General features: G+C 40.3%; 1 protein-coding gene across 2 annotated transcripts in view; it reads right to left on the bottom strand.

Annotated features, from left to right (window-relative positions):
• Window positions 1-10,792, bottom strand: part of VPS13C (vacuolar protein sorting 13 homolog C) — a 74,344-nt gene extending 63,552 nt beyond the window's left edge. For both annotated transcript variants that reach the window (XM_054273108.1, XM_054273109.1), the window contains exons 1-8: window positions 10,645-10,792; window positions 9,073-9,116; window positions 8,065-8,107; window positions 7,260-7,355; window positions 6,426-6,527; window positions 4,006-4,068; window positions 2,312-2,377; window positions 472-581 (exon numbers count right to left, since the gene is read on the bottom strand). In XM_054273108.1, coding sequence (XP_054129083.1) covers window positions 472-581; window positions 2,312-2,377; window positions 4,006-4,068; window positions 6,426-6,527; window positions 7,260-7,355; window positions 8,065-8,107; window positions 9,073-9,116; window positions 10,645-10,744 — 624 coding nt within the window. In that variant the 5' untranslated portion in view covers window positions 10,745-10,792. The remainder of the gene's footprint in view (window positions 1-471; window positions 582-2,311; window positions 2,378-4,005; window positions 4,069-6,425; window positions 6,528-7,259; window positions 7,356-8,064; window positions 8,108-9,072; window positions 9,117-10,644) is intronic.
• Between the last annotated feature and the right edge of the window lie 4,149 nt (window positions 10,793-14,941).

Below are 14,941 nucleotides of genomic sequence, written 5' to 3'. Positions count from 1 at the left end.
TTTCTTTTAAACTCGATTGTTTCATAACAAACCGCTTAATCATTTTACTACAGGAAGGTAAAACTAGTAATTCCAGTTTGGTTCATATAAACAAACATTAGTGTTTATCAGTTAAGTGTTTTTAACAGTTTGTTTTCAGGCCCATCTGTAAACCCTTCAGCTTCTGCCCTTCTGGACTCTGCCCAGGACACTGAGAAACTCTGTGCATCCACTGCACACAGCAATATGTGAGAACAGACACTGCCCACATTCGGTGAGCAAGGCAGCACTGGACAAGGGCAAAGAGAACATCTGTTCCCCATATCCATATTTCTGGCATTCAGTCATATCTGGGGCAACTTATTTGAAGAGGTGCAGAAGAGACCACAGCAACTTTTTCAAGGTGGCAAATACAGCTGCTCTATGGACAAGAGAATCAGAACTGCATTGAAGTCCAATTTAAAATTAAGACAATGTGTCCCAGTTACTTACATCATCTTCGTATTTAACATGAATGCCTGTGATTTTGACTTGCACATTTTTTATAACTTGAGTTGCAAGCTTTTCTAAGAAAGTATCCTTCTTCTCTTCCTTTGGTTTGTCTAGAAGAATAATTTTTAAAAAGTCATTATTTAGCGTAATAATTGCATCCTGAATTTCATTACACCAACAACTACAGCAAAGTAAACGTAATATTTCCTCTAAATTAACGTTACAGTTTTCACTTATTTAGATTGCATATTTTTATTTTTTCCTTTTCTGCACACCTTATTCTGAAGATGTGATATTAGCTGCCCATGCACAACTTAAACACATGAAAATACATGTCTAAATTTCAGTCAAAACAGTTTGGCACACAGCAGGTTCTGGATTAATATACTTCTTCTAAGGTAAAAGGTTTTCTCTTAAAAGTACCTCAGTGAGGGGTCTCAAGAGTAAGACGGACTAATTTAACACAAAATACCCTTGAATAACACATGCAAGGAGTAATATTTACAATCCCTCATTATTTCACTCTAGTGATATGGCTCTACCATCTCAGGCTGTGTTTCAGCATTTCACCTGCAGTATGGCTGGATCAGTGAGCTGCTTTTCCTCTAGCTGCCTTTACAGCCTGCACTGCTGTGTTCAGCACCCTCCCTACAACATGGCAATTCCAGCAAATGCCATTGATCAGCCTACCAAGCTCATACATTTTTGTTGGAAATGCTACAGATGGCTCAAGTTGAAGAAATAGTCATGGCTATAGATAAAAATAAGGACTACAGGTTTTCACTCAGCTGACTTGAACTGTTTCTAACTTTTTACATATGCAATGCATGGTGAGCAAAGCAGGTACCTAACTTTGTACATCCTGCTTAAAAAATGAGAATTTTTTTTAAAAGCTTTCAGAGGTTCAGGAAATCTGATTAAAAATGAAGACTTCACTACTGAATATGATATAACAGTTTCAGTCAAGAGAGCATTAGATTTCAATCAAAAAAAAATTAGTCAGGAACTCAGAAAAAACAGAAACATTGTATCACTTTTATATGCCACACACATTTCCTCCTATTAACTGACTAAAAAAAAAAAGGCAGAAGCCCTTATCGAAGCTTCATGATCTCCAAGCGCAAGGAACCCATGAGCATTTTTGCAGCCACATGCAGCTACCAGTAGCAACTTGTGTGACACCTTGCAAAGCTTATCTTGGGTCCCCACAGGGTTTTCTCTCCAACTGCAAGTCTGTGTACAGCTGCAGCTTCCTCCAAGACCAAATACACAACACAACCACATGGGACATGGCAATCCTTAGACACATGCTAATGCTGAATCCTGCATGGTTTGGTGTTTGTGGACAATGATTATCCTCTTGGGTAACAAGATCAATATCATTCCAGTTTAAATATGTCATAGCGTTAAATCAGTTATTTAGAACAGAGTTAAAAGGTGATAAAAAAGACTGTTTACTGCTATAGCACCAGTTTCAGGTTTTCTTTACCTATTACTGGAACCTTACAAAAATCAGACAAACAGATGTAACTTGCACAAGCAGTTTTTCCAACAGTCACTGTGAAGTGCCACTAGTTTACAGTTCTGCTGCAAATACTACAGATAGCTCAAATTAAAGGAACAAGCACAACTATCCAGGTAAAGAGAAACAAGGACTCTCTTCAGCCTCACTGGCTCCAGAGAACAGATGAACAGCAAGAACAGTTCTCTCCAATTTAAAACCTCTCTTTCAAACAGGAGGAAAAAGGTCTCACTGGATGGACATCCAAGGCTATTAAAAATTAATACAAACAGAAAGCAAAAAGAAGCCTTAAAGTTAAAAGCCATAACTGTTACCCACCTTTTGAGTGATCACGACCTCTAAAGGGTCTCTTAAAATGCTTTTTGTACTTTTTACGCTTACGTCCTTTTGTAATGCAAGCAATTTTTTGGAAAAAGGATAAAATTCAAGTTAGTAAAGCAGAAATGTAAGAAAGCATAAGAAAATATGGAAGAAGTTTTAGCCTGTCTTAAAGCATAATGGCTTAGAAGGTGACATTAAAAGCTTTTCAAGAATTGCAGCTGTGGTAAGCAAACAATCAGCTACTTCTCATAGCATAAAATAATAGAAGAGGCTTCCACCACACAAGGACATAATTTTCAAGTTAAGATATAGATGTATGTGGAAACCCAAAGAGCCCTTTTCAATAGGATTCTCATGATAATCAACTCTGAAAGAACAAATCCAGTAACCACAAAAAAGACAGACAAAAATGATGATTCTAAAAGCGGTACATGAAATGAAATTCCATTATTTACACACATTTCACAACCCACACAATCACAACCATTTCATTATTTAAATGATGCTCATGCTTCTCCACAATTCTGAAGAAAACCAGTTTGGTGAGTTACACTGTTTCTTTTCCTCCTCTGGCCATCCTAGTAAAAATAATTCAGCAATAGTGCTGCTTGTGCTTATCTTTATAGGGCTGGAGCATGGGAAGGGTGTATCCCACAAAGCAAGAAGGAAGTAAGTTTAACAGTGTACCTAACCTAACCATGGGGAACACCTTGATGTCATTTGCAAGCCTGTTCAAACAAAGGAGGGAAATTGCCTGCCAAGATTTCAACCTGTCTTGCAGGTAAGGTGGTCACGACATAAATAATAAAAAGGAAAAACTAGACAAATAGAAACATTTCATTTTGCATAGTTCCTTTTAACACTACCAGTAATCCTTTGTCAAGGATTTTGTTACTTTAAAAGGACAGCCTCCTTCACTTACTATTGAATTTGCAGGTCTCAGGCTTTCAGTCCCATGTATGATAAAACTAAGGAAACAGGATATTCCACTTCTTCACCCACATCCACTACTATGGAGAAACTGGGCACATTCCTACACTAAATGTATGTTTTTAAGCTCACTTTAAACCTGTGCTCAGACAACAGCTCAAGCAAGAAACTTTGGCCAAGTGTAAATTTCTGAAAATCAGGTTTCAGAAGTTAAAAATAAAGCATGTACAAAAAACAATAGTTCCCCTGAACTTCAAGGGAAGCTGCTTCCTTGCCTAACTTGAGAGCAATGCAAATAGAGAGAAGCAGGGGAAAGCATGCTAATGCCTTCAACCTGCTAGAGTTCATTTTGTCTGTCCATGGCTTCAAGACAGCCTGGACTTCCTTTATCTTAAGCCCAGACACATTAAGTAAGGGTAATTACTCTCCAAACAGCTAAAGATGGTGTTGTAAAATCATAGTAGAATATTGTCAGCATTTTATAACATTCTTGAGCTCAACATGACTGATGGAAATCTAAGTGGTCTCCTAATCTTCTCAAACAGCCACTCAATTAAAAGGGGACTAAGTCATTTCAAGATTTCACTTGAATCCATATTCATTAAAATCTTATTTCTAGAACCACCAATATGTGGATGTTCACCAAACAAGTATTGTTTTCTCACTTCTACCTTTGGCTGCTTTGGAGAGGGGGGAATTTAAAAACCTCAACTGCCTGTTCATCCTGCATGTATAAAACGTATCTAACCATGCATACCCACCAGGCTTGGTGTCCTTGTAAACCAGGCTCTCCAACCCATACAAGGAATCTTGTGAATGGGCGCCTTGGTCCAACGGCAGCAAATAACCAAAGAAATGCAGTTGGTTTAAAAGAAGGAAATAACTCATGATTTAATATTAAGTTCACCAAATCTGTATGACACAGCAGTATTTCCATTACAGTACCTGACAGCCCAATTCACTTCAGAATATCTGCTTTCAGTGATTACCTACATAGGGAAATCATGCAATTTACATTTCTCCTTGTAACCAGCACAAGACCTGCAGCCTCTGGTCTCCATGTATGAGGTCTGATAGAGATAGATTGTAACAGCTTAGAAAAAGAAAATAGTTTCATCAGCTTGTGTCAGCAGTTTCCACTTCCCCCTCACACATCCTTACCAACACAGTGCCATGACCATTTGGCTCAGTATTTGAATAGCATCTCAAAAAAAATTATCTCTAGGCCTATTTATACTCTTAAATCTAAGGACTGAATCAAGATTCTAAACATGCTAATATAAATCAAGTATTAACCAGAAAAAAATTCATGAACCCTGACAACTTTCTGTTCAAGATATTTCCTAGCTTTTCAGCAGCTATTGTGTGCTCTTAAAAGCCTAGAGAGCTGAATTTTGTTAGAATTTTATGGTTCAGTAGGTCAACATGGGCTCCAAGATTTCTATATCTAGCAAAAGCAAAGGATCTGTTCATGCAAGACTTACAAAAGTCCTCTTGAGTAAAATATTCTAGTACAGCACCACAAACACAAATGGCTACCACTGAAATATGATCACAGGATAACAGAACTGCTCAAATTAGAGTAGAAAATAATCCAATTTAAATGATCCTCTTGCTTTTCCTTGTCAAGGCTTACAGTTTAAAACTGCAAAACATGACTAAATCTAACTCCCATTCTTTATATAACCAGCTTAACTACTAAAGCATCATTTTTCTATGATGATTTTTTTCAAAAGCATTACAAACACAGGATGTAGTAAGTTTTTCTTGAGAAAGAAAACTGCCAGAAGCACACAAACTCATTCTTAAATACATAAAGCTACAGAACTGGAATTCCTCAAGCAGCACCCATTAGGTTAAACTCATCTTATCCTTTCATCTATCTAGCCTTTCATGCTATTGCCACTGGTGCAAAAAGCATTGGCTGAAGCACTGCTGCTGTACAGAATCCAAATGCTACATAACTGAGGTCAAACCTCTACCAACATTCCTTCCCCCCAGTATCAAGTGAATTGATTGGCTGCAAAATTCATTCACTGAAGTTGTCTTAGCCCTCACATACTTTCGGGCATATTAAAGACAAGAAATAAAGCAAAGCTCCTTTCTTCATTGCAGCCAGATTGTCAGATTGCCATTTGAAGGAAACTGCACATGTCCCTCTCAAACCAGCAGAGCAGGAGAAAGGCCACAGACTCTCCCATAATGGGAGAATTGAATGAGCAAAGAGATTACACCCAAACTATCCTTTTTGCAAGTGTTGAAAGCACCATCTCTTTCCCAGTAACTTTTCCATGAGTTGCAGCATTACAAGTATCATAGAAATGCATCTTTAGAAGCATTACACAAACCAACAAATAGGTCTCAATTCAGACAAACCTTCAGTGATAACTTTTTCCTCCAACACATGTAGTTACCTGTCACTGGTTCTGAGCTTGGTTTCTGTCCAAACAAGCCCAACTGATACCATAATTCTATTAAAGGTATGAGTTACAAAAAAAAAAAAAAAAAAAAAAAAAAAAAATCACCACCACAAAACAAGTTAACAGGACTTAATTGAGAGCTTAACACTTTTTAAGATCTAGAGCAAAAGTTTAAGGTTCCTAAAGGTTCCTGTTCATACTCAGTTGTTCTGTTGTGTCATGAATTATTTCCTGCTCACAAGAGTCTCATTTCCCAAACCAGTCCAAACTCAGTACTTCATAAAAGCACAGCAGAAACTGGAACAAAAGCATTGCAGTAAAAGTTTACAAGCCTTACCTTTCCCCTTAAAGGTTCCTTTCACCAAAGAACACCCTACCTGCACCTCTAAACCACACAGTTAAACATCCATCTATTATTATGGTGCTAAAGCAAGGTAACATTACCCTCACACAATGTACTTTCTATTGTTCTGTATGGTCCTGTTCCCCTAAAGCACCAAGGAAAAAAAAAAAAAAAAGACATACCAGATGAATAAATTCCCATTTCCCATGGAAACTGACCAGGTAAATGCATGGTAAATAAACAAATAACATTTCTTTCAAGCTTTAGAGTAAAAAGACATTTCAAAGCACTGTAGTAAGATTAGCTAGATGCTTGAAAAAACAAAATTTGTTAAGTCAATTAGAAACCAGGAGTTTTCTTTCACAGCACAGCTTAAGTCCTCAAATTCCAATGGACATTTGCATTATTAACTCAGTACCTTTTTCTGCTGCTTTCTGCAAGGCTTCCTCAATCCTTGCCAGTTCCTTTTGTTTATTATCCTGCAAGTATTTTTCTTCCTTCTCTGCATCATATTTAACACCTGTAAGCCAAGTTGGGAGAGCATTAATCCTAAATCTCAAGTTACATAAATGCATTATCAAGCAATGCACACCATATACAACATCATGTTACAAAACACCTTGTTTGAGGGAAAGGCTATTCTTTTTTCATTGCTGAACACTGCAGGCAGCCTCCAAAACTGCTGGTTTTACACAATTATGCACTGTTTCACAGTAAGAATTTTTCTGTGGAAATTCAGACTCCTAAGAGTGGCCTATGCAATATAAGACAGATTTTTCAAGTTCTTCTATACGTATATTTCATGCTCCAGGAACTTGCAAGTTTTCTCATCACACCAGAGGTTCTGATTTCAGAGAAAACTAATAAAGTTCTTTGACCCTCTTCCCTCTCCCTCCAAACAGTACAAATGGAATTATTACTTTGACTGTTATCATTTAGCAGCAGATAAACAGCTAAAGATCTAAACCATGCCACAAAGCTGGATTCAGGATAATCACATTTTAGAGGAAACTTGGCTGTTGAAGTGAACTTGGAATGGATACAACCAAGGATCTCCATAAAAGCAACAAGTGCTGTTTTCTCCCATCCCTCTTCCACTAACTTGCCAGCATATGTGTAGAAACTTCCCTGAGGGAGCAGAATGTAAAAATGGTGGCTGACATGAACTACTTGCTATTCTAGACTCATTTACACGGTACCCTTGGATATTTTTCTCTTCCATGATTTAACTGTTGCTGAGAAGTTGACATACTTGCTCCAGGAACTATCAGAAGATACAAGCCTTCTAGAGTTGCAACAACTGCCTCCCCATAGAGATTCTTCCAAGGAATCTTCAGAGTAAGTTTATCTAAACAAAGCAGATACAGTTACATCAAAACAAACATCTCACTCAGTTCTGTGCTTGGTCCAAAAAACACCTCCAGCATTAAAGAGCACTGGTCCTTTATCTTGATGTCTTAAACACCTTAGAAGGTTAGGAGAAACCACATGGACATAAACATTTTATAAAGCCCTTGAAGTGATAAAATACACAGGAAACATAAGCCATGATTTTAAGCCAAAAGTCACAGTCTGAGTCAGAATACTTCAAATCAAAACCTGAGATCATGACTGAAGTTCAATTCACTGGGATGAATATGACTTTCCCAGGAAGGAGAAGAAAAAATACTACACATACATATATCTCCTACAAATAGTTCATGTGAAAAAGCAATGATGATTACCAGGGAAAGAAATTTACAAAAAAAAAAAATCTAAGAGTTCCTAAACCTTTGGCATATTTGTCACTTTCTCTGTCTACACTGAACAGCTCCCTTGATAATTTCTGTCTCCAGGAGGAACCTCTCAGATGTGTTTTTCATCTCAATCTGTAAAGTTACACAAACAGGGTTTGCCAGATACCATCAATGGCAGTCAAGTTGAATTTCTATGCCAGTTTCAACAGTGAGTATAATTACACTTAAGAAAGCTTGACAAAAGAAATTCAGGGGCAAGACTGACCTTACAGCCTATATTAAAATTTCCACTGCAATAGTTGTGTTGGAACTAAAACTTACCTATCTGACCAACTTTTATTCTAAAAGGTACATCCAGTTCACTCTGTAAATGACAAAAATAAAGTATTAAACAGAAGTAGTAAAAATCAAATATATTTAAATTATATTTGCAAAGTACTTTATTTACATACATAAATTAAAAGCTACTTCTTTTCTACTGGAAAATCTTAGAAGGAAAACAAGACAGCAGCAGACAGGCAAACTAGAGGAAAAAAGAAGAACTGGACCATATCATATTCCTTTGATCCCTTCTTTTTCAATGTAGGCTACTTCTCTAAAAGTGGTGTTCAACACTGACCTTCTTATAATAACTTTTGCATGGAAATCTAACACATTGCCATTGTAAGGCTGTCAGAACCATCCCTTACTTTATGTTCTTGATTTGGCCTCAGCTCACTTTCAGCTCTGGTCAGTCACATACATGACTTTGCATTTTTCTACATCAGCACTGCTGGAATCTGAATCAATCCCCACAAGAACGAAAGGTGTGTACAAAGTAATACTTCCTTCCTTTCTTATCTACTAGACATGAAGATATTTGTAGCAAGAGATTTGAAGTACAACAAAGCCATCAGGAATGGATGAAATGGACAAGCAAAATATGAAACTTTCAAATAACAAAGAGAAGTCAGTGAACAGGTCATATAAAGACCCAGTGTGTTTTCAATGCACAGAAGAGTAACAGTTCTCTTTAGTAAAGTTGAAACACATTAAATTTTGGAGTAAGATTCTCCCAGTAGTAGAGATGTTCATTAGCCAAATTAAAGAACATGAAAATTAGCCAAGGCATTTTTTTTTCCAGACAAGATTATGAGAACTTAATGCAAGTTACTTCTTGTTTTTCAACCACAGCTTTTCTTTTAGAGTAAAATCAGAAGGAGTTAACCAAGAACTTACTTCCTATACCAGTCAAAAAGGACTCAGTGCATGAGACTACAGTGAGCAACTGTATCCTAAGCCTCAGTCTTCAGACCCATAAAAGCAATTTGAAGTTTTTAGGATTCTTACCAATGCATTCTCCTTGATTTGTAAATTGTCAAGTGCCACATTACCTGTTTAGAAGAAAGGGAGAAGTACAGAAAAAATTATTTCAAGTATTACTTATGTTGGAAAAAAGAACACAACCACAATCCTACCAAGTACTTATGAATAAAACCTGAAAACCTTATTCCATTACAGAATAGCACAATAAACATGTAATTTGTAAGAGCCACTAAACATGGGTTATAGAAAAAATTCAGTTGGAAGAGATGATAAAAACATCACCAACTTAGACGTCAACATGTTTCTACTCTATTAAATACACCCACAAGAATAGGAAGTCTTTCTTATTACTCACTTAGTGTGAAAGACAACTGCACTTCTAAGAACGTAGGGTAGACTTGGAAAATGGTATCGTGTTTTTCATGATTTCACATCAAAGAAAAATCATGAATCACAGAGCCACAAAAACACATGCCTACTTTCACAAACACATTAACTTTTCCTGACGCAAACAACATAATAGGATTTCTAAATTAAATACTAGCACAGAATTATACCCGAGGAAAGCCCATATAATATACCTCTTAGTGCTTTCATGTTGGATTCCTTAGAGCTATGTTCCATTTGAAGTATAGATATTAATATTGCATAAATGCTAAAATACATCCAACCATGACGAGCAAAAATAAGGCGATGATCTACCTAGGGAAGGCACCTAAACCAGCCAGCTTTCCTGGGCAGCACTTCAGCCGGTTTTCTACATGACTACAGCCCAGCGAACGGAAATGTTGTGATACATTCACCGAGAACAGCTACTCCAGGCACCCGCACTAACCCGGCTGTTTAACACGCATTATTTACATCGATAACTGGAATACACGGCTGCCCAAGCATCTCTGTTTAATTTACACCGATAACTGAAATGCACGGCTTCCCAAGCACCCCTGTTTAACACGCATTATTTACACCGATAACTGAAATACACGGCTGCCCAAGCACCCCTGTTTAACACGCATTGTTTACACCGATAAATTAAATACACGGCTGCCCAAGCACCCCAGTTTAATTTACACCGATAACTGAAACGCACGGCTGCCCAAGCACCCCATCAGCTGCCCCGGCACCCCGCGCTGCCGCCACCCGGGGCACTGCGCCATGAGCCCGCCCACAGACACAACAGCACCATCGTGCTTCCACCCCGCAGCCGAGAGAAGGGATAGGGGAAAAACCAAGGGGTTTATCGCTGGTTTCCTCCCTCGAAGCGCTCCGAGGCCAGCGCCGTGCGCCCCTGCCCCCGCCCCACAGACCGACGCCAGGGAGGGGGCGCCAGGGACCACGGGCACACAAGGAGCGACGGTGCTCCAAGGGAGCGGGGACTGTGCGGCCACACACCGACCGTCCGTCCATCCGTCTCGGAGGGCCGCGGCCCCGGAACTCGCCCTCTGCTCACAGGGGGCCGCCAACCCAGCGCCCGCCCCTCAGAGGGGTCGGTTCTCGCACGGCCCGCACACCCCTTACAGGGCAACCGCGGCCAGCGAGACCCTGTCCCCGGTGACTCCGGCGGCCCGGGAGCGGCAGAGGGAAGGGGCTCCTTACCCCCCCATATGCCCAGCTTGAGCTGAGACTTGTTCAGGTTCTCCACATAGTCGCCCAGGAAGCGGTTTAGCAGATCCGCCACCACGGATTCCAGCACCATGGCGTAGGCGGCCCCTCAGCCGCGGCCGCCGGCTGGGAGGGGAGCGGAGCGCAGGGGAGGGGGCGGCGAGCGCGGCGTGACCCAGCGCGGGCGCGCCCCCGGCAGTCAGCTGACGGGGCGTGGCGCAGCCCAGCGCCTGCCGGGGTGCGGAGGTGGGGGGCGTGGGGGAACTCGGAGCGGCGGAGCGGCTGCCGTGCCGGGCATGGACAGACCCCGGGCGGCCGTGGGAGATCCCAAACCCGCCGCCAGCGCTCGGAGCCGCGGGGCCGAAGGAGCGCGCGGAGCGGGGCGGAGTCGATGGGCGGCACACGGCGCCCCCTTGCGTCACGGATCCGCTGCGCCCCCGGCGCTTCGCGGCGCCAGGAGACCGCGTGAGGCAGGAGCGGCTGCGGGCGCTGTCCCGGCACCGGCACCGCGCCCCGGCTCCTCACCCGCAGGCACCGTCCCGGCACCGGCATCGCGCCCCGGCTCCTCAGCAGCCCCAGAGAGCCGTGCGGGTTAGGCTGGAGGCTGGCGGGGCTGCAGGGAAGGCGGCCGGCCCGGCGGCCCTCAGGTCCCCCTCAGGCGGGTCCCGCCCGTTCGCCTCTGTGGGGCCGCGGCGTGTGGGGCCCTGGCGGTGCTGGTGCCGTCCCAGGGCGAATTGTTCACGTCAGTTCACCTGGGATTGACGGGACCTGGGTGTTCTCACACTATTTCTGCTTTAAAAACTGCTAATTAAACTGTTTAAACGGTTAATCTCTATTGCTGCTTTAAAAATTGCCGATTAAACTGTTTAAACGGTTAATCCAGCAGTTCAGGAAGGTCACAGAGGAAGTAAACACAAATGAGGAAAAAATCTCAAAGCGCAGATGTTTTAGAGGTAACAGCACTGCAGAGAATGTGCATAGGAACGTGCTGCTCCATGTGGTGAACCTGCGGGTAGCAGCGTCAACCCTGGAACAAATTTTTAAATCTCTGGGGTGCTCATCTCAAACTGGTTCTGTAAAGTCATTCTGAACTCACAGGAGCTCAATTATTCATGGAAGCACAGCACTTGGTAGCTCGAAATGGCACATTCAGTCTAAAAATGTATTCCGGAGAGCAGAAAACAATATTAGCAATAGGATTCGCCCTCAAAAGTATGTGAAAATAGATCAACAGCGCATAAATAAGACACGGTGAGATAAATATTGCTTTAAATAGCCTTCAAATGTATTGTGGAGCTTAGTGCAAGCAGAATTTACAAAACCACAAAGCTGAAGGAAAATATTTAAGTTTGACAAAGGAAAGGTCCATCAGCAATTGTTACCACTCAGGTTCTGTTATAGCCTGTGTTTCAGGCTTGCAAGCTCCCTCTTGCTGCAGTTAAGGAAAATCCAGACAGCTTTTCTAGGAACACTTATATGTATATATATACACACATATATTTATGCCTATCTTTATGTTCAATTTATTTGTTTAATTATTTTGTACAGCCTTGGCTTTTCCCATCATTGGGAAGAGAAAATGGAAGAAAACATGTCAGGGAATTGTGAATAAACCTCCTGCTGCCGTTCTATTAGGTAATGAATTTTCATTTGTGATTTTTTAAAAATGAAGTTTTGAAAGATTTTAATTTCTGTGTATACAAACCACAGCTTAAGCAAAAGTACTGGCTAATTTGGGTAGCTGTTCATTAATTTAAGAACAATTGTGCAAATCAATGGTAGTAAATTTTCTCTGTAACAAATATACAATATAGCCAGGATGATATATCCATTTTCTACTTCATCTTTCATAGTGGTCATCATTTCTGCACAGAAAAAAAAAAAAAAAAACCAAAAAAAATTTACTCACAACTATAGAGAGTGTTGAAAACCACAAAAAGTAATTTTTACGTGGTTAAATAATATCCTGATTGATAAAATGTTGTTCTAAAGAACTTAAAAGAACTCCATGAATTTATAAAATCATCTTGTTTGAGGAAATGGCCTCAAGTAGCCCCAGGAGAGGCTTAAATTGGATACTAGAAAACATTTCCTCAGGTTCCCAAGCATTGGAATAGGCTGCTCAGGGAAGGGGTGGAGGATCCATCCCTGGGGATGTTCAGAGACCTGTGGATGTGACTCTCAAGGACATGGTTTAGTGGTGGCCTGGCAGTGCAGGGCAAAAGGTTTGGCTTGATCCTAAAGGTCCTTTCCAACCTAAATAATCCCATGCTTACCCAGAAAACAGAGGCATGAGATGTAGTGGATCAGAAATTGCTGAAGGAGTGTGATTTAACCTGGAAAAGATCACCAGCCAGTCACATTCGTGTCAGAGATCCCATTTCAGTAAATCCTACATAGATTTTTAAAAATAAAAGGAAAATTAAATTGAATTAACAATGGAAAACCTGTGAGCAGTTTTATTAGATATTTTATCAACCATATGTGTGGTTTAAATACTGTAATATTGCTTGGAAATAAAGACACATATTATTGCACCTCTATTACCAACAGTCCTTTGTTCATCTGCCTGAGCCTCCCTGCAGACAGGACACCACTCAGAAGTGACTGATTAATTAATGCTGCTCTGTCTGGAGGTAGGTGCCATTCCTGGTGTGTTCTCAATGAGAAAGGCAAACAGTCCAAAGGGAGTGGGGGGAGGGAAATAACCCCAAACCCCCTCATCCACAGGTCTATGATGTAAGGATTCTGTATGTAGGAGAACAGATCCAGGACAAACAGAAATATTGGTGTTTGCCCACCATTCATTGAATACACAGATAATGTTAATTCTTCCTGGGGAAAACCCCAGGCACTCTACTTGCCTTTTCCTAATGATTGGTTTGATAAATATGAATTGAATAATTAGCTTTACTCCGGTGAAAGTCATCAAAAACATGTTTTAGTTCCTGTATAAAGGCTTCTTTTATATTATTGCAGCACTCTGTTAAAGAGGATCTGATGATTCCATCACTGCACTAATATACTAAAAAATATATAAATACAAAATTGTGACACTTTGTATGTATGCTATTTTATGTGGCAAGGTTTGATCAAACTTCTTAGGGAAACCTTTACCAAAAATACGAAGCCTAAAAAAAGACAAGAAATCTGCATTGAAAGTATCATTTAGAGCTTCAGTTTTCTGGATAACTGCAACAAGTATAGAGTTGCTTGTTCCACAGTCTTGCATGCATCAATAAATAATAGCCACAGCAGTTTTAATCTGAGGTGTGTACGTAGGTTGAAAGCTCAGTAGCCAAGCTTTCTTCTCCTGTTTTACTGCATTAATATTATAAAGTCTCAGCTCCTACCCTCTGAGTGTTGGCAAGTGAACAGGTGGCAAATTTTATCCACTGTACCTCTCTAAACAGAATGTATGCCTGTTAGCAGCTGGGAAATCAGCCAGGTAATGTTGCATCACTCTCATCACAAAGTCTGCAGAGATAAGAGGACTTTGTTCTGAGTTAGATCAGGTTGCCAAAGCCAAAAGTGTTTGGACAACTTTAGAAAGTCTCCAAAAACCAATTATGCCACAGCTTCTCTGGGCAGCTAGTCCCTTGTGGATTCTGATTGTGAGGGATGTTTCATTCCTTCCAGCTACTGAGGATTTCCCTTGTCACAATTTTGGATTGTTACAGTCTCAGATGTAACTATATACTTAAAATACATATTTTTGGACCTAACAAATGAAAGAGATCAATATTCATGTTCTTGCCAAATTGTCTTTTCTAAAGAAAAGTTTAGTATGCTGTAAAATAGTAGTATTTGATACTGGAGTTAGTCTTATTTATCTTTTAATTTTAAATTTTTATAATAACTTCATTTTGCACTGGTTTTAATCTTTTTTCTAAGTAATACACAGGAGATTTCATTAGTGCTGAATGCACTTGTAGACAATAAATGAAAACAAAAGGTGCTTAAACAGTTAAGTCAGATACTAGATTAAACACCCAAATTACAAGGACTAGAGTAACAAAATAGTTAAAACAACTGATACTACTTAGAGCACTGCTAACAATTAAGACATTTCTTAGGAATTTTTGCAACACTAATCTTATTAGCAGTAAGTAAACCCAACAGATTAAGATATATTCAGATGTCTGAGTATATATGCACTAAGCAGATGCCAACACACAGCAATCTGCTTTCCCTTTTCCCCTGTAACAGCTGGAGAGTCTCAGTTCTCAGTGGAGAAGAACTGACATCTGCAAAAAGCTGTGGTACTGTTTCACTGTGTGTCCTTTCTCTC

Source organism: Melozone crissalis, unplaced genomic scaffold (genome assembly GCF_028551555.1).
Source record: "Melozone crissalis strain CALT ecotype California unplaced genomic scaffold, PUWL_Pcris_2 ptg000014l_1, whole genome shotgun sequence".
Lineage (NCBI taxonomy): Eukaryota > Metazoa > Chordata > Aves > Passeriformes > Passerellidae > Melozone > Melozone crissalis.
Note: the sequence above shows the minus strand (reverse complement) of the source record. Positions and strands in the feature narration are given on the sequence as shown.